Source organism: Pipistrellus kuhlii, unplaced genomic scaffold (assembly GCF_014108245.1).
Source record: "Pipistrellus kuhlii isolate mPipKuh1 unplaced genomic scaffold, mPipKuh1.p scaffold_m20_p_8, whole genome shotgun sequence".
NCBI classification, from domain to species: Eukaryota; Metazoa; Chordata; class Mammalia; order Chiroptera; family Vespertilionidae; genus Pipistrellus; species Pipistrellus kuhlii.
In genome coordinates, this window is record NW_023425584.1 from 38,504,923 (window position 1) to 38,523,188 (window position 18,266).

The window sequence follows — 18,266 nt, forward strand, 5'->3', positions numbered from 1 at the left end:
TCCAGCTGGGAGCGGGGCTGCGGGAAGGTGGATGACAACCAGCTGAGCCGGCGGAGTGGTGGCGGGAAAGCTGGCGGGGCCTGTGTCTTCGGGTGTGGGAGGCCCAGCTGGGTTTTTTTTGTTGTTGTTGGTTTTTTTTTGTTTGTTTGTTTTTAAAGAATCCCCCCAAAATGTAACCCTAGGTAGGTCGTTAAGTAGATGTTTTCAATTCCCCAGGATCTTTGCTACCTAGACTTCCGGACTGGGAGAACCCGCTCCCCAAAGGGGGAAAGAGGAGGTTTGGAAAGGATTTGGGGTTCTGTGGTTTGGGAGAGGTGGGGGACGGAGGGAGGGGGGTTTGGAGGGGCGAGACTCAGACTGGAGACTTAAGAGGCCACACCAAGCCTGCCCCGCGGGGGGATTTCTGAGTAAGGACTGGGGAATCTGCAGAAACGAAGTACCGTCCTAACCCTCTTGGGTCTTTGGAGTTAGGAGACAGTAGTTTGAATGTTTAACTGCGTAGCAATGAGGCATGTACTGTAGTTAGAAGTACTCCAAAGGCCCTGCAAACTCAGCAGTTGTTTCTTTAGTCAACTTTCTTCCCCAAAAGGGGGAAAGACAAAAATTTCATTTTTGCAAGGAAAGAATAAGGCAAAACTTTACATCTATGGGTGGATTATAATTCCCATTATTAAAAACCTATTTTGTCTGGATTTAAACCCTATCATTTCCCCCCTCTCCCCCACAGTTAGAATTGGGGGAAATTTCAATGCTAGCAATATAAATGTTAATTCGAACTAGAAAGTACCTGAACTGGGATTTGAATCCAGGCACTTTGGTTCTATTGTCACCATTGTTGACCACTATGTAGATGCCGCCCGGTAGAGTAATATAATCTACAGCTAGGGTAACATTATTTATAGATGGTATTGTATAATATAATTTCCAGGTTTGGCTTATATAGACAATTAGCCTTTAGTTACATTTAGTGAATTATCACTGTACATGTTCTATTTTAATCTTAATACTTTACAGTTGATTTTAAAGTTGTTGCACAGGATTTTATATTGCGGGGTTCCTCTTCCATCTAGAAAACCGCTCACACTTCAATAAAGAAATTAAGAGCCTTCAGCTGGCCGAAACCGGTTTGGCTCAGCGGTAGAGCGTCGGTCTGCGGACTGAAAGGTCCCAGGTTCGATTCCGGTCAGGGGCTTGTACATTGGTTGCGGGTGGGGAGGGTGTGCAGGAGGCAGCTGGTCGATGTTTCTCTCTCATCATTGATGTTTCTAGCTCTCTATCTCTCTCCCTTCCTCTCTGTAAAAAAATCAATAAAATATATTTAAAAAAAGAAAAAAGAGTCTTCAGATGTTCACTGATGGTCCTTCAACATTTTTCTTTCCTAGAAAAATCAGGCCTCTGCTTCAGTCCTCCAAGCCCCGCCCCCAGACTGTGTAGGCAGCGGGGCGGAGCCTAAGCTGATTCCTCTCCCGGGAACTCAGCTGGATGTAGCCAGCCTGGTGGACATAGAACTTCCAGGTCTGTGTCTCTTATGTTTTTATTGTTGTTTTATTTTTCATTCTCATTCCTTGCACCTTCCCCCATTCTTGTCGTTAGCTTTTTCTCTCTGGTAACTTATTCAGCTGCCTCCTTCTGCTGGCACAGTTTACTCCCTCTTTCTGCCTGACTTCCTCATTTCTCCTTTTCTCTTTTCATTGCAGAGGAAGGGGTGTGTGTGTATGTGGAGAATGGAGCCGTAAAAGAAATAAGTTTTGAAGAAAACGAAAGAGAATTTCGTGGAATTTGGAAATTTTCCTTGTAAAAACGTTCTGTTGAGGAACACCTTTTCCATAATTCCCTTCTTTATACCTTCCTGGAATTTCCCCCCTCTCCTAAGCTTCTAATACGCTGAGCTGCTTTCTCCTTTTTCTTCCTTCACTTTCTTTTAAATGTCTTTGCATATAGGGAAAGCATGAAAATAATTTAAAATTACTTTTGACTTTTTTTTTTTTTAATGAAAGAGTAAGTTGAAGAATAGCAATTAAAATGTGGGGGGAAACAGGATTAATAGTAAACATTCTTTTAAGAAAGTTTAAGAGCCAACATTACAATTACATAGCAAGGTAGTGATCATCTTGAATTAACATATTCTTTAATATTCCTCATATCCATTCTGACTTTTTAGACATGTTCAGCATAAATAATATAAAGGAGAAAAGAGGTAGTTACCATACACTTTAGAGACACCCAGCCTTCCCTCTGACCAGTGTTCTCAGTGGTCAGAGTGTCTGCCTGTGCATCAAAGGGTTGCAGGTTAGGTCCCCAACCCAGGTTGGGGCTCTTGCCACAGACAATGTGTCTTCTCCATTTCTCTCTCTCTCTCTCTCTCTCTCTCTCTCTCTCTCTCTCTCTCTTCCTTCTACTCTCTCTAAAACTCAATGAAAAAAATATCCTTGGTTGAGGATTAATGAGAGAGAGAGAGAGAGAGAGAGAGATACCTAGCCTTAAATTAGATTTTAAAAAAAAGTTTTAAATTATTCATGTAGTTTTGAATAGTAATGTGTATCTATCATAGTATAAATTCAAATAGGTAAAAAACAAACAAACAAATGATGAAGTGATATTGTTGAAAGTAAGTCTGCCTTCCTCCCCTGTGTTAGGCAGATCCAAAGAGGCAACCACTGCTGCCCCTGGCTTGTTTATGCTTCCTGAGATAGTGTGTGCATTCAAAACAATACATACAATTAGTCTTCCTTGTAATTAACTGAATACTTAGTTTTCTGCACCTTGCTTTTTTTCACTTAGTATGTTTTAGATGTATGTATAGAGGTGCCTCACTCTTTGTAACAGCTATGAAGTTTCTCCTTGTATGATACACTATATTTCCTGTATCAGTCCTCTACTGATGAGTATTTAAATTACTTACAACATTTAGTTATTCTAAACAACGTTGCAGTGAATATTTTTACACTTACGTTACTTTGAATATGTGCAGGCCCAATAACTTCTAGAACTAGAATTTTTGAGTCAAAGGATGTTTGCATTTTTTATTTAGATAGCTATTCAGGGGTTGCCCTTAAAAAGACTGTGCCAGGTTTGCCCCAACAGCAGTGTGTGATTGCTTCTTAGTGTCCTCATTAGCATGTTATTAAACTTTCCGGTCCTTGAGAATATAAGTGAAGAATAGTATTTTTTATTTATTTTGTATTTCTTTAGAAACAAACAATTTACTGATTGATTTCAGGGGGTGGGGGAGAAAGACATTGATTCAATGTTCCATTTATTGATGCATTTGTTGGTTGATCTTGTGTGTGTCCTGATCAGAGATTGAACACTCAACCTTGGTGTCTCAGGTCAACATACTACACTCTAACCAACATGCTACACACTAACCAACTTCTACCACTCTAAGTGAACTTGAACATTTTGCATTTTTTTCCTGTGAATTAGCTGTTCGTATCTCTACCCATTTTTCTGTTTGGATTTTGGTCTTCTCCTTATTGACTTCTAGGAGCCTTTTGAAGATTAAATAACAAATTAGTTATTTATCTGAAATATGAGTTGCAGAAAATTTTCTAGTGGAAACCCATTGAATAGGATCACACAAATCCTGTAATGTGTTCAGCATTTCGTGGATATGATGCTTGTATGGAGAATGAGTAAATCTACCAACACTTCCTAGTTGTTGTTGAGCTATGTTTTGCCAGGATTGTCAAATTCCAAGTTAAGAGAATAGCATGTTCCCTCAGTATATTCCCACCAGAATCGGCTTTAATGAGCATTTCTAATATCTTGATTTATTCTTATTTCTTCCTATATGTAATAAGAAGATACCAAATTTAGGGTAGAGGATATACTACTAGATTTATTTTTGAAGAAGGTATTTGGATATTTTAACTAAAGAAAATAAATGTATTATTAATGTTTTATTCCATGCAAGTCAGGACTAAATTCCACATACATCAGGATCAATTTGTATTTATACTCTTATCACGCACTGAGCTTAGTTCAATACTAGTGGCCTGGTGCATGGGGGGACGGGGGTGCCCCTCAGCCAGGCCTGCACCCTCTCCAATCTGGGACCCCTTGGGGGATAGCCGACTGCCAGTTTAGGCCCAATCGCACAACTGGCAGTTGGATATCCCTCTCACAATCTGGGACTGCTGGCTCCTAACTGCTCACCTGCCTGCTTGATCTCCCCTAACCACTCTGCCTACCAGCTTGCTCGTCCCCAACTGCACCCCCCCCACCAGACTGATTGCCCTCAACTGTCCTCCCACTAGCCTGCTGGTTCCCTACTTTACTACTTACAGTAAAAATAACATATGAAACAAGGAAATGCCTTCAAATATTTCAGATATATAAATTACAGTTAGAAAATATCATCATTTAGTAATCAAGATTCTCCTCTGAACATGGCATACGAATCTAGTATAATTTAGAGAATTCAATACCCCTAAAGTAAGGCTTTCATCTCCCTCCAGATTCCTAAAATGGCTTCATCTGGGTAAACATGGTTGGCATTGTTTCAATTTCTTGATTTGCCCATTATGTGACCTTTGACAAGTCAGTTTCTTCTTTTGTACTGAGGATAATAATAGCTCATCTGCTAGTTTCTAGTGAAATTAAATCAGATAATGTTTATAAAATGCCCAATTTATAATTTTCAATAATATGTAATTTTATTAACATAATACTCTGTCCTTCAATTTAATCTTTGGAAAAATAGCATAAAATGCAAATACTGCTTGTGTCACTTTTTGATATTTCAAGTGTTAAATGACCAAATTGCTTGATTAATCTCGTTTCACCCTTAGAGAAATGGAAAAAGAATCTGTCATCATTTAAACTTTGAAATAGACTAAGAAGCCCAGCTATTAGTGGGCTCAGAGGTTGAGCGTTGACCCAGGAACAAGAGTTCAGGGGTTCAATTCCCAGTCAGAGCACATGCCCACTGTGAGGGCTCCATCCCCAGTAGGGGGTGTGCAGGAGGCAGCCAGTCAATGATGTTTCTCTCTCGTGGATGTTTCTGTTTCCCTATTCCTCTTCCTTCCTCTCTCTTTAAAAATAAATAAAAACTCATTAAAATTTTTAAAAAATAGATTGAGAAAATCTATACTCTGAGAACAAGGAACTAACTTCAAACAATTGTAGTCCCGCTTCCCCTCTCTCCCCCCACAAAAAAACAACAGGGTTTTAACCAAAAGAATAGGTGTTAACAGAAATGTTTCTGATGATTGATAGAATGTTTTAATCAAACTGAATTTTATTTTAAAGATCTTGGTTCTCAAGGGACCCAATAGTTTAGACACCTGCACATTTTACAGTAAATGACAAGAATGGCATAAAAACTCATAATGCTTATATCGATAGTTGTTAAGTATATGAACAATTTCTGCAGTGGGCTTATAGTTGTTAAAAACAAGTTTGGATCTAAACTTAAAGTCTCAAAGGCTTTTGGGTCCAACTACCTATTTTTGGTAAAACTCAGTGTCCATTATTTTGCCATAACGCTAATGGCCTTTGGACTCTCAGAACCGTCTTCTCTTCACTCTGCTATCGTCCTGCTTGGCTTACTGGAAATTTTCACTTCATTTCTGACTAAAGAAAACATTTCCGTATTGTTAAAGAGGTTTTTTTTCTCTCTCTCTCTTTATAATCTAAAGATGGATTTTAAAATTGAACACACTTGGGATGGTTCTCCGGTGACGCATGAGCCAGTGTTTGTCAGGCTGAACCCAGGTGACGGAGGAGTGATGTTGAAAGTTAGTGCTCCATTTTTCAATGATCCTCCAGCCCCGCTTGGAGAACCAGGAAAGCCTTTCAATGAACTGTGGGATTATGAAGGTAAGTGGCAGTACGGTGTTTTATTGCAAACATAAATCTTTTTGTAATAACCTCTCACAGAACTATTATTTTATCTTGCTGTAAGGAAGTGAGTGCTTCTGAGCAACTGACATATGCAGTGTGTGATATTTCCTACCAATCTCTCATTCTGACTTTTTCACCATTACCTATGCGACTTCAACTCTATAACTAGAACAGTGAAAAATGGCAATTACAAATCCAGACTTCTAAATTGCTGCCATATGTCCTTCCTTTACTTCTGTTACCTAGTCTGAGAAGAGTTCCGCCTTCTTGTTTTGTCTTCAGATTGCCACTTTAACCTTATAAACTTTCATTATGGAAGTTTGAGGGTGTTTTACTTATTATAGAAACACCATCAACTTCAATCTGAAATGTAGTTTTTATTTTATATGTACTAACAAGTAATCTCACATATCAAGCGAAGCTTAAAAGACACCATAAAATTACACTTTCAGGTTTGCTATATGATCCCCGTCTAATGTCTTCTAATTAAGCTACCAAACTTATCTTTCTAAAAGACTCTTTATGGTGCCATTCCCCAGATCACAAACCATTACTATCACTGAGATAAAGTTCAAAGCCTTCCTATAAACATTCTGGGGACTCATGAATAGGGCTATCATATTTAACCCAAACCTTTTGATTTCTAAAAGGCTACTATCCATGTTACTATCCATTCACATTCTCACCCATGTACCTTTTCTCATTCTATTCCTCCTGCCTCTAATGAACATAGTTCAAGGTCTAAATTAGGTTCCATTTATTCAAAGAAACCTTTTTTCTTTTTTAAAAAAATAGATTTTAGAGAGGGTTGGGGAAAGAGAGAAAGAGAAACAGCCATGTGAGAGAGATTCAGTGTTCAGTTGCCTCTCAAATGTGTCCTGACCAGGGATTGAACCCAAAACCTAGGTATGTGCCCTGGCCTGGAATTGAACCCATGTCCTTCCAGTGCGTAGGACAACACTCCAACCAACTGAGCCATATCATCTAGGGCCAAAGAAACCTTTGATGATTCTTCTAGTCCCTACTAACATCTACATTCTCTATACCAGTGTTTTTCAACCTTTTTTGGGCAAAGGCACACTTGTTTCATGAAAAAAATCACGAGGCACACCACCATTAGAAAATGTTAAAAAATTTAACTCTGTGCCTATATTGACTATATATAAAGTAATTCTCTTGAATAGGAATCAAATAAACACAAAGCAAGTATTTTATAATTACTATATTATGAAATATTAAGTAAACAAAATAGTGAAAAATTATAAAATTCTTGTCTTGTCTGCACCTATGGCTGCTCTATACCATCTATATGGCATGCATTTTGTCAAAATCCTAATATATAAAAAGGCAGGGGGCAGTTGGGGGTAACCAGGCCGGAGGAGGGGCAGTAAGGGGTGACCAGGCTGGCAGAGGGGGCAATTGTGAGTGACAAGGCTAGCAGGCAGGTGGGCAGTTAGGAGCCAGGGGTCCCGCATTGGAGAGGGTGTAGGCTGGGTTTAGGCGACCCTCCCCCACTATCCTCCCCCTTTCGTGCACAAATCTCATGCACTGGGCCTCTAGTTAATTTATAAAATGTTAACCATATGTTGTCTATTACTGATACAGAGCTTGTATATATCAGCTTCCCATTGGTATACACACCAGTGTGACTTATCTACTCAACAAGTCCCAAACTCAACTTATCCACTTTTCTCATAAACCTACTCTTTCCCTAATTGCCCAGTCTCAATCAATTGTAGTCATATACCTCAAATCACTGAATATAGAAATGTGATTTTTTCCCCAAGATTTTTTTCTCATTCTCTATGTTTGGTTTTATCTACTAAGTTTTACCAATTTCCCCTCCTAAATGTTTCTCTATTTCAGTACCCCTTCTTCATTCCCATCATCTCTGCTATAGGTTAGGCCTTCATCATCTTTTACATCAAATAGGACAGAGACTTCTAAATAGTCTTTTTGCCCTTAAGTTCATCTTTCTCTCTTGAAAGCCAGAGTGATCTATCAATAGGGGAACAAAGGGGGCATCTGTAATACTTTTAACGATAAAGATACATTTAAAAAAAATTTTTTTAAGTCATAATTCAGCTACTTAAAAACCTCTCAGGCTTCTGCTCCTCCCAAATAAGTTCTACTCTTCTTAATATGATTTCTATATACGATTTTTCATGACCTGGCCCCTTATTCTCTTTGCAGCATCACTTATTAATACATTGAAAGGTTTGCTTATTTGCTGATTTGCTTATTGCTCTGTAGCCTACTTGTCAAATATTATGGATATCTCTTCATATCAAAAAATATTTAACTGTCTTTGATTTTAATGATTACATACATAGAATACATAAATTCCATAATTTATATGGTAGCTTTTCTATATAATAGAAGATTTATTTATATAATAGGCAATGATCCTATATAGATAATAGGAGATAATCATTTAGATAATAACTAATTTTTGAGCAATATTTTGTTGACTAGCATTATATTTACTTATTTTTCTAGTTGTCTGATTATTTCCTTACGATAAATTCCCCAAAAAAGAGAACTGGCCTAAAATCTATATGATAATGTTGATTTCTTTACAACATCACCAGCTTTATTCATCTTTTTAATTTATGGCAATCTGATATGGGAAAATTTGATGGTGATTTATTTCTAAGCAACGTCTATTTATTTTATTTGTTCCTTTTTCTACTGAGGATACAGCTATAATTAAAAATAATGAGTTAATTTATTTTATACTCTAAAGGAATAAATAAATAATTTATTGTTGAAGCATAATTAAATTCTCAATATATTGTATCTGTTTTCAAAAGTTGTAGAAGCATTTTTCTTGAACGACATAACTGAACAGTACTTAGAAGTTGAACTTTGCCCGTAAGTATAAAAAAAATTTTTTTTCTAACTCATTACTATATAACTTGAACACATTGTTTTCTAGTTATAAATCATATGGTCATAGTAAAAATTTACTAATTTCAACAAACGAGGGCAAATGCCAATCTGAACTATGTATAATTTCTTATTTTCAATAACTGTATAATTTAAAATATATGTTTAAAACGGGTTTGGCAAAAGTAGGTTCAAAGTTGTGAGTATGCAAAATAGTTTATTCTTATATTATTATTTACTAATTATTGTATTATTTCCCATACAAACAATTGTAAGCCTACTTTTGTCATATCCTGTATATATTACAGATATTTGAAAATAGTATTTATGTTATTTTCATTTTACTATGTAGTTGGTCTTTGTAATAAATTTGAAAATAATTCTTTTGCAAAATGATAATAATATTGCAAAACAAACTCATTATTTATTCTAAAAATTGGCGTTATTATGTCCTAGCTACTCAGAAATAAAGGAGATGTATAGATTTGATAAATTAAACTAATTCATGAAACCGTTTCTTTTAGGAAATTTTTTTAATAACTAGATTACACTTTCATTTTATATATTGTTAATAATGTATTAATGTGTTTCTTCATTTAATCCTCATTTTTAAAAATTTAAATTCTTTATGCTTTAAAGTATTAAATGAGTTTCCTTTTTCCTTCATTGACTTCTCCCTGGCCTCCCTACCCTCCAACACAAACCCTTACCCGCCTATGTCAGTGTCCATTGGTTATGCTCATGTGCATGCATACAAGTCCTTTGGTGGATTTCTTACCCCCTCACCCCTGTCTTCCCTCATAGGTTGTACAGTAGTCCTCATTTATTTATTCAGTGTGTACTATGTCACTTTGAAGTGCCAGGGATAAATCACACATTGTTTTTTCTAGATTCATTTAGCGTGTTAACCTGGGACTCTCTTTGTTCAAATTTAACCATTCCTTTGGGAACCTTCTTTACCTGGTTGACAATATTTGTCCTGTAGATATGAAAAAGTGAATTTGTGCCCACCTCTCATTTATATTATAACAAATATAGATTAATGAATATATTTTTTGTATTGTGATTATTATTTTAAATGGCATTTAAATGTTTTTCAGTATCTAATATCATCCATTAGCCTTTGTCCCTTTGTAGGCTGGGCAGAAAGTTCCAAACAATCAATTTAAATAAGATTTTAGATATAATTTTCTTTTCCCTTAATTTGATTTTTTGCTAACTCTAATGAAGAAAATGTAGCTGTTTCCAATTATATTTTTCAGAGGAATAACCTTGTATCTTTGTATGTTACTTTTCAACTAACATGCCAAAATATTTTATTGAAACATATCATTGTCATAAACTGTCACATGAGGAAAAAAATATTCACCCATTATGTAATTATTTTAATCATACAAGTGAGAAAGCTAAGACAAATAGATTTGTAACTTGTCTACAAGTCAGTAAAGAACTTGGATCTCCTAGAATTCCAAAGTTTCATTCTTGGTTTTACTTTTATTAGATAAAAATACCAGTTTATTTTCATAAAGAGATTACTTAGCACTGGATGAATAGGATAATTAGGTTCTCTTTTGGTAAGATATTACATAATAACTATTATGTACAAAATTAATAAGTTCTAAAAATTAAAAAATTCTTAAAGTAGTTTGGTTTCATATATATCAGGACAGTCAATAATCAAGAATCAAGATTTTGCTTCAGGCAATCAATTCCTGTGACAATTAATCTCTAGAAAAACAATGTGAAGAATATTGTTGTTTTCATTTACAAGAACTTTTACTTCTAGGATATTATTAAGCTTGCATCATAACAATAAAAATAAGCAGAGGAAAGAATACGTGTCATGTGGTAGAGTAGTTTTCTGAAGGACATCCTCTCTGAAAAGCTCACAATAGACTATCTTTATAGAAGTGTTTAGATATAGTCTTTTCCAGAGATAATAAATTTCTTTCATGTAACTACTCGAAAAATCTTTGATTCTTATTGACCTGGCTAGTCCCAATTATGCTCTTTTATTAGAGTTTCCTTTTGAGGATATGTTATGTTTCTTTTTGAAAATGTGACATTGGTGTATGAACTAATGGTAGAAAACAGGAAAACGCAAGAGGAAGACAGATATAGTTTTAAACAATCTATATTTTATATTTTCTTTATTCCTAATGAGTTTCAAGACAGTTTTCTTATGGAAATAACCTTTAGTAAAGTTGTTGGATTCATCTAGAAATTGGTGCCAGCTTCTCTTAGGGTACTTTTGTTTTTGAAAATACGTAGTTTTATTATAAGTGCCAAATATTATAATATCCCTCACCCCTTTGCTGAGTTTTTATCTTCTGACTGAAATATTTTATATAATTTTATATTTAAAAAATATAAAAAACAATCTGAACATGTGTAACTTTTGACTATAATTATCTGGAAAATAATGGCATTTCTAAGTAACTGAACATACTGGCTCTTCCTATAATTATCCAGTATTCAATTTGCAGCTTTTTAAAAAAAATTGATTTCATAGAGGAAAGGAGAGGGGAAGAAAGATAGAAACATCAATGATAGAGAATCATTGATTGACTGCCTCCTGCATGCCCCCTACTGGGGACCAAGCCCACAACTTGAGCATGTGTCCTTGACTGAATCGAACCTGAGACCTTTCAGTCCACAGGCCAACACTATCCACTGAGGCAAACTGGCTAGGGCCATCTTTTAATTATTTGGAAATTTAGTTAAAATACACACATTGCAGATATAAACAATAGTGAAGAAAATAATGTTTGTTTCTTTCAAACACTCATGAGGAATTTTAATTTCCACAGCCATGGACAACATTTGGTGCTTTTATTATCTGGAAGAAGAAATGTCTGGAAAGTAAGTAAAAATATGAGATAAAGTTCTTAAATAGAAGATCTGTGTATATATTATAATATTTAATATATATATGTTTAACTTATAAATATGAATTTACCTTTTATATTTCATATGTCATTTCTGTAGCAAGAACTTGCTCTATCATTCGAAGTATCCAGAGGAGAGACAAAATGGGAAGGCAGAGCTTATCTTCCTTGGAGTTATTTTCCACCAAATGTGACAAAATTCAATTCATTTGCAATTCATGGATCAAAAGATAAAAGAATCTATGAAGCTCTTTACCCTGTACCTCGGCATGAACTACAACCAGGACAAAAACCTGATTTGTAAGTAGAAAATAAATGAAGATATGTTCCAACTGTGAGAGTTTTTTGGAAATTAATTTTTGGTAGACCAGTGATAATATTTTTTGGTCAAAGGAGACATGTGTACAAGCACCTAGTAGGGTACTGTGTTCCCTGATGGTTCTCAGTAAATACTTGACTGACTGTGGACACGCTTAATCTCTCTCACTGCTGTAAGTATAGCATAGAAGTTTCCATGGCAATATGAGAAAAATCTTGCTTAGTGAATATTGCAACAGCTGGTATAGAAGTATTGTTACAAAATCATTTATGATCCCTTTCAGAGCTAACTGGGCAGAGACATTCAAATTCTTGGTGTGAATAAAGGGTTAATAAATTATTTCCCTTATTGCTTGAGAATATGACCTTCAATTAACTCTCTAGCTATCTTCCCTTGGTAACCTCATAAGGATAAAAATGTCAACTAGGTTTCTAGGCAACATAATAATAAAGAAGGCTCTTAATTGCTAAATTGCATCTGGACAGATAGTTTTATGAATAAATTATAAATACCTGACGGGGACAGCATCGCTTTGGAATAACAGTCATATTCCCAGTGGAGACCCTAGAAGCTATGCCTGTGGACTTATTACAAGAGATATTGGCCCCTGTGGGTGCCAGGTATGTAAACCCAGGTGTCTCCTACACTTGCCTAATTTGAAGGCATGTAAGACCAGGTGTCTCCTACACTTGCCCAATTTGAAGCTGTCACCTAAGGAGAATATAGCGCCTGTCCAGCCGTATGAATGCCTCATGGATTGTGGTGAGCTCTACTCCCTTAGGAAAGCCAGATCCTGTCCTAGGGCAAGCTGGGATTTCTGCTCTCTAGCTGTCTGTGTGGCCAAGACAGTCTGGCGAGTGTGTGTTCAGAAGAGCTAACAGAGACATCCTAGTGGAAATGGGGTCCTTTCACAGAGTGATAGGAAAGCATTTTGGAGACCCATGTATGGGAGGATGAGAAGCAGTGGTAAGATTTATTGTAGAAGCAAAATCAAAGGACTGCCCTGGATTCAGCTGTGTCCCGCTGTGAAAGAAATCCAGCCTTGTCTTCATCAAGTCAAGAGCAAAGGCCAGTGCCCATAAATTCTGTGCCATTGGTTCAGTCAAGTTCAGTCCCTGTCTTCACAGACTCGCTTAGTGCACTGGTGACAGGGAAGTGAGCCTCACACAAGTCCCCCTGCTGTGAGCACAGCCTCCTGCTGGTCTGTCAATAAGCAAATTGGTCATTACTGTGACACCATTAGGACCAATTTGCATATTACCTCTTTATCCTACCTAATAAAAAAGAAACATACAAATTGACCACACCTTTGCTATGCCCACAAGCCATGCCCACCAGCCAATCAGGGTGAGTATGCAAATTAACCCAACCAAGATGGTGGTTAATTTGCATATCCAGGCCAGAGCTAAGACTGAAGACAGCATAGAAAGAAGCCAAGCATTGCAGAAGGGAGCAAAGCTGGGGCAGAGGAGAAGGGAGGGAAGCAGGGGGGGCAGTGACCGCAGCAGGAAGCCCTATTGCAGGAATCTTCCTGCAATGGGCCTCTAGTTATATAGATAATGTCTGATTCCTTTGCTCCCTCCCTTTATTGATATCTAATACTAGTGGACTTTGCACCATGGTGGACTGAGTCTACTGCCTTTTTACCTCTGGAAAATGCTGTTGCTCCTCTCCCTGTTTGCCTTCTCCTTCCTATCATATTCTTTTTTCTTTGTTTTCATCTCTTCTAGCCTACTCTTTTTTCTGCCTGATACACTTTTCCTTCTTTCCTCTGCTTTTCTCCCCAGTCCTAACCCTTCCTAACTAGCCTTCCTTCTTTTCAAATCTTCACTGTTGGTTCCTGAACCTCTTCATCTGGAAATGACAGTTGAGACTCAAACTGGTTCAGTCTGGCCAGGTAAGCAGAATGGGCCCAGAATCTAGATGTAAATGACTTAGGACCCTCATATCAAGATGGCTTGTTTCTCAGGTTCTTCACCAGCTAATAAATACCTTCTTATATTTTAGCTCCATAGTGCTATAATATGTTTGACTCCTCAACGTATTTGTTGTTGGAGGCTCTCTAGGTAAAAGTGTGACTATACCATTGGCCAGGGCCAGCCAAGGCAGAGTAATCTGCTGGAGAGCTGAATTCTACTGCAGCATGTTAGCTAAACCTTTCTCTCCCAATTAAACCACAATAGAAATCTCCGTAGTAGTTAAACAGTGTTCCCAGGAAGAAAAGAGCTAGGATTAACACTCTTTCAATCTTCTTTGCTTGGGCAAAGGAGTCTATCCTCTTATCTATGGAGTTGAAACTTTTAAAATAGTAGTTTATATAACTGATATAAAGTATATCAAAGTTTAAATGTAAAAAACATCAGTAAAAATACAATATGATTTGTTTAAGGCTAGATGGAATGAGTCAGGTTTTGAAAGTAGATTTTAAGTGCTTTTGGATGTGGATGAATGTTTTCAGAGCTTAATGTTTGAGAGCTAGAGTGAGAAAATTATACATAGAGAATATATCTTACCTTTGGTGTTCTTAAAATAGAATGTTGTCCTATCACAGATGTGACAGAATGAATAGCCTTTCAAGTCACCTATTTCTCAAATACATAATTCATTTCAATTCCCACCTTCTTTTTCTTTGCATTTAGCCACCGTCTGGAATACTTCAAGCCTTTCAATTTTAACACACTGCTGGGAGAAGAATGGAAACAACCAGAATCTGACCTGTGGGCTAATAGAGAAACCTGATGTATAGGAGTATAGTAGATGACCATATCAATCCTTTCCTCTCTATACCTTTTAAGGTAAATCTTTCTATATAATAAAAGCATGGTATGCAAATTGTCCCCTTGACCAGGAGTTGTGTGGGAGTTTGATAAGAGTGTGGGGCCAGGCACGGATAAGGTAGGGAGGCCCTGGCTGGCAGTCAGTAGCCACTAGGGACCCAACCAGTGCATGAATTTTGTGCACTGGGCCTATAGTAATAAATATAGTCTCTTTCAAGTATAATGTGAAAAAATTTCAACAATAAATATTTTTGTAAAGGTCAATGAAAATATAGTATCTCTCTGACAAATTTTATACAAATTAACAAGAAAGTGGAAAGTTTATAGATTATTATATCTATGAAGTTAATTTTTTCACAGTCATTTTGTCCAGGAGCCACAGCGTCAGTGAGTTCTGTCATCTTTGCATCACTCTTACACCAAATATCCCTGACTTGGTCAATAAAATCATTATTTCTCTTCCCACTTCCCTTACCTAGCCAGCCTGAGATAGGAAAATCTTATTTTCACACTTTTGAACTCCATGTACATTAATTCCTTACTCAGAATCTTTTGTCCATTCTTGAACTGGTTGGAAAACAAGTATATATTTCAGTCGAACAGGAAATCCACATCTGTTAAGGCATCATCAAGATACATCAAGATACATCATCAAGATACATGTTAAATTAGCTATTTTTCTTGTCTTATGACTATTTTTACTTTGTAGAAGAAATGGAATTCAGGTAACAGTTTCTGCTTTTATTTATAAAGAAATGCCATTTTCTGAATGCTAGTAAGTTGAATGTACTCATTTTATTTTGTAAACATCAAAACATCATGGTCCACAATTTTTAAAATTTCTGTTATAACATATTTCAGAGCTAGAAGCCATCTAGTAAATCATTTATGAACTCGACCGGTTCCTTCTTCAGCATTCTAAACTCAAAAATTAGCAGTTTTACAGAAGAAACTTGAAAAAAACAAATCTTTATTGTTGAAAGTATTACATCGACCCCTTCTAACCCAACCCTGCCCCCCACCCCAGGCCTTCACCACACTATTGTCAGTGTCCATGGGTTATGAATATATACATACAAGTTCTTTGGTTGATCTCTAGAAACTTGATTACTTATGCAGATATCTACTTCCTACCCACTACATACTTTCTCCTGTTCTTTACTGACAGAACATTAATTTTTAGGGGCTCTACTAAAAAACTACATTTTCCAAGATTCCTTTGTAGATAGAAACGACTCTATAAGACAGTTCACAGCAGTGAGAGATGAGTATGTAGTGTTTGCTGGGGCTTAAAGAAAAGGCGCTTTAAAGATGAAAGACTCAGCTGCCAGACACGCTTTGTCCTCCCCTTTCTTTTTCCTGAGTTGCAGAATGGATTCCTGAGGTAACACACTAGCTTCATTGTGTCAACAAGGAGCCAACCCAGGGATAGGTAGTTGAGTGGAAAGACAAAGGAGCCTGGGTTCCTAACTATGCAGTGGAGGAATCTATCTGGACTGTCCAGCTATACAGGAGAAAATAAATGTCTAATTTGTTTCCCCAGAGTGATCTATTGATTCAATGCAATCCAAGTTTAAAATCCTAGAAGGCTTTTTTGGGATAGAAATTGACAAGCTGATTCAAATTTTGTGTGGAAATGCCAAAACAATTTTGAAAAACATAATGAAGTTGGAAGACATATCGATATACTAACTGGATCAAGACTTGTCACTAGTCTTCAATAGTGAAGCATATGACCTTAGCATAAATTTAGACACATATATCAATGGGACAGATAGACAAACCAGGAACAGAACTATCTAGAGTCAGTTGACTTGTGACAAAGGTGCCAATGCATTTAAGAGGAAAAGGAGAGTCGTTTCAACAAATGGTGTTGGAATAACTGGGGAAAATATGGGGGGGGAAATGAACCTTGACCTCTAACATATTAAAAAAGAAAAAAGAAAAAGAATCTAAATGTAACTGGTGAAATAAAAAATTCTGGGAGAAAATCTTTACAATCTGAAAAATAACAAAAAAAAATTTCAAATAGGACATAAAAAGCACTCACTAAAGTAGAAAAATAAATAAATTGGACTTCATCAAAATTAAAAGCTCATAAGAAATCTTCAGTGAGAATGTGAAAAAGTCAAAAATTGGGATAAAATATTCAAAATGCATATCTGCCAGAGGACTCTTGCAGAATATGCAGAATACTGGGTGTCAGTATTAAAAAGACAAGCCAGTTAAGGAGCAAAAGAGTTGGACACTTCCCAGAGGAAAACATACAAAAGGCCAGTCAGTATATAGAAAGGCTCACAAACTCACTTATCAAAGAAATGTGAAAACCACAGGAAGATGCTACTGAATGACTAAAATTTCAAAAACAACAGCTAACTGGCTAAAAACAAACAAACAAACAAATAAACAACAACCCTAATATACGAACCGTAATGAGAACATGGAGTAACTGGAATTTTTCAGTATTGTGGGTAGGAATGTAAATGATACAACCACTTGGGGACTATTTGGCCACTTCTAGTATAGTTAAATACATTCCTACCCTATGATTGAGCAGTTTCATTCTTAGATATGTACTCAAGAAAAATGAATGTTCTTAGCAACTTTATTCATAACAGCACCAAACTATAGAAAATCAAATTTCATCCCCAGGAGAATGGATAATCTGACAGAGTATACTGTTAAAAAAAGAATGGCCTGTTGATGCATGCAAAAACCTAGATGAGCCAAAACCGGTTTGGCTCAGTGGTAGAGCATCGGTCTGCGGACTGAAAGGTCCCAGATTTGATTCCGGTCAGGGGCATGTACGTTGGTTGCGGGCACATCCCCAGTAGGGGGTGTGCAAGAGGCAGCTGGTCGATGTTTCTCTCTCATCGATGTTTCTGACTATCTCTCTCCCTTCCTCTCTGTAAAAAATCAATAAAATATATTTAAAAAAACACAAAAAACCCTAGATGAATTTGAAAAGCATTATGCTGAGAAAAATCAGAATATACTATATAATTATTTTTATGTGAAGGTCAATTATAGGCAAAACTAGGCTATCCTGAATCAGAACGACAGCTGCTTTGCATAAGGAGAAGGGATTCGAATGACCTGGAAAAGGGATATGAAGGAATTTTCTGGGTTGAAATGTTTTGTATTTTGATCTGGATGATGCTATATATACTTGCATACATTTGTCAACATTCCTCAAATTCTATGTATTTTAAGATTTGTGGTTGTACTATATGTAAATTATTCCTTAATAAAATGCTGTTATAAAATAAGCTATAAATAAAATGGTGTTCACTTCAAGTTTATGTCATTCCATTAAATAATCATTAGTGCTGGTTAAATGTGACTTATCAACTGACTTTTTTTTCTTTTGGTTATTAATATCTTCTCTACATCAAAAGAACTGGTGAAAGATAAATGCTGACTTTTAAGAGGCACTATAACTACATATCATGGTGACAGTGTTAGGCATCTTTGATTAAATACAGAAGTTATATCAGCAACTAACTAATTTGATATGGTAACAATCTGCCACTTTTGGATAGGAAA

At 36.3% G+C, this 18,266-nt stretch overlaps 1 protein-coding gene across 4 annotated transcripts; it reads left to right on the forward strand.

Annotated features, from left to right (window-relative positions):
• Nucleotides 1–14: 14 nt before the first annotated feature.
• CUNH4orf33 (chromosome unknown C4orf33 homolog) lies at nt 15–17,107 on the forward strand. 4 transcript variants are annotated; one of them, XM_045576421.1, is made up of 7 exons: nt 15–182; nt 1,383–1,523; nt 5,637–5,823; nt 8,661–8,721; nt 11,547–11,598; nt 11,725–11,924; nt 14,583–17,107. In XM_045576421.1, the coding sequence occupies exons 3-7, from the start codon at nt 5,643–5,645 to the stop codon at nt 14,680–14,682; spliced, it is 594 nt and encodes a 197-aa protein (XP_045432377.1). In that variant the 5' UTR covers nt 15–182; nt 1,383–1,523; nt 5,637–5,642; the 3' UTR covers nt 14,683–17,107. The 4 variants fall into 4 exon arrangements, with proteins under 4 accessions (XP_045432377.1, XP_045432378.1, XP_045432375.1 ...); XM_045576422.1 differs by having other exon boundaries at nt 1,383–1,515; nt 5,643–5,823; XM_045576419.1 differs by lacking the exons at nt 15–182; nt 1,383–1,523; nt 14,583–17,107 and adding an exon at nt 12,227–12,278 and having other exon boundaries at nt 5,618–5,823.
• Nucleotides 17,108–18,266: the final 1,159 nt, after the last annotated feature.

What these genes read in the sequence shown, in the direction of transcription:
- CUNH4orf33 (XM_045576421.1), top strand. Translation starts at nt 5,643, where the DNA reads ATGGATTTTAAAATTGAACACACTTGGGATGGTTCTCCGGTGACGCAT. An exon ending in TGAACTGTGGGATTATGAAG is followed by an intron (nt 5,824 to 8,660) that starts GTAAGTGGCAGT and finishes TGTTTTCAAAAG; the next exon opens with TTGTAGAAGCATTTTTCTTG. An exon ending in TTAGAAGTTGAACTTTGCCC is followed by an intron (nt 8,722 to 11,546) that starts GTAAGTATAAAA and finishes TAATTTCCACAG; the next exon opens with CCATGGACAACATTTGGTGC.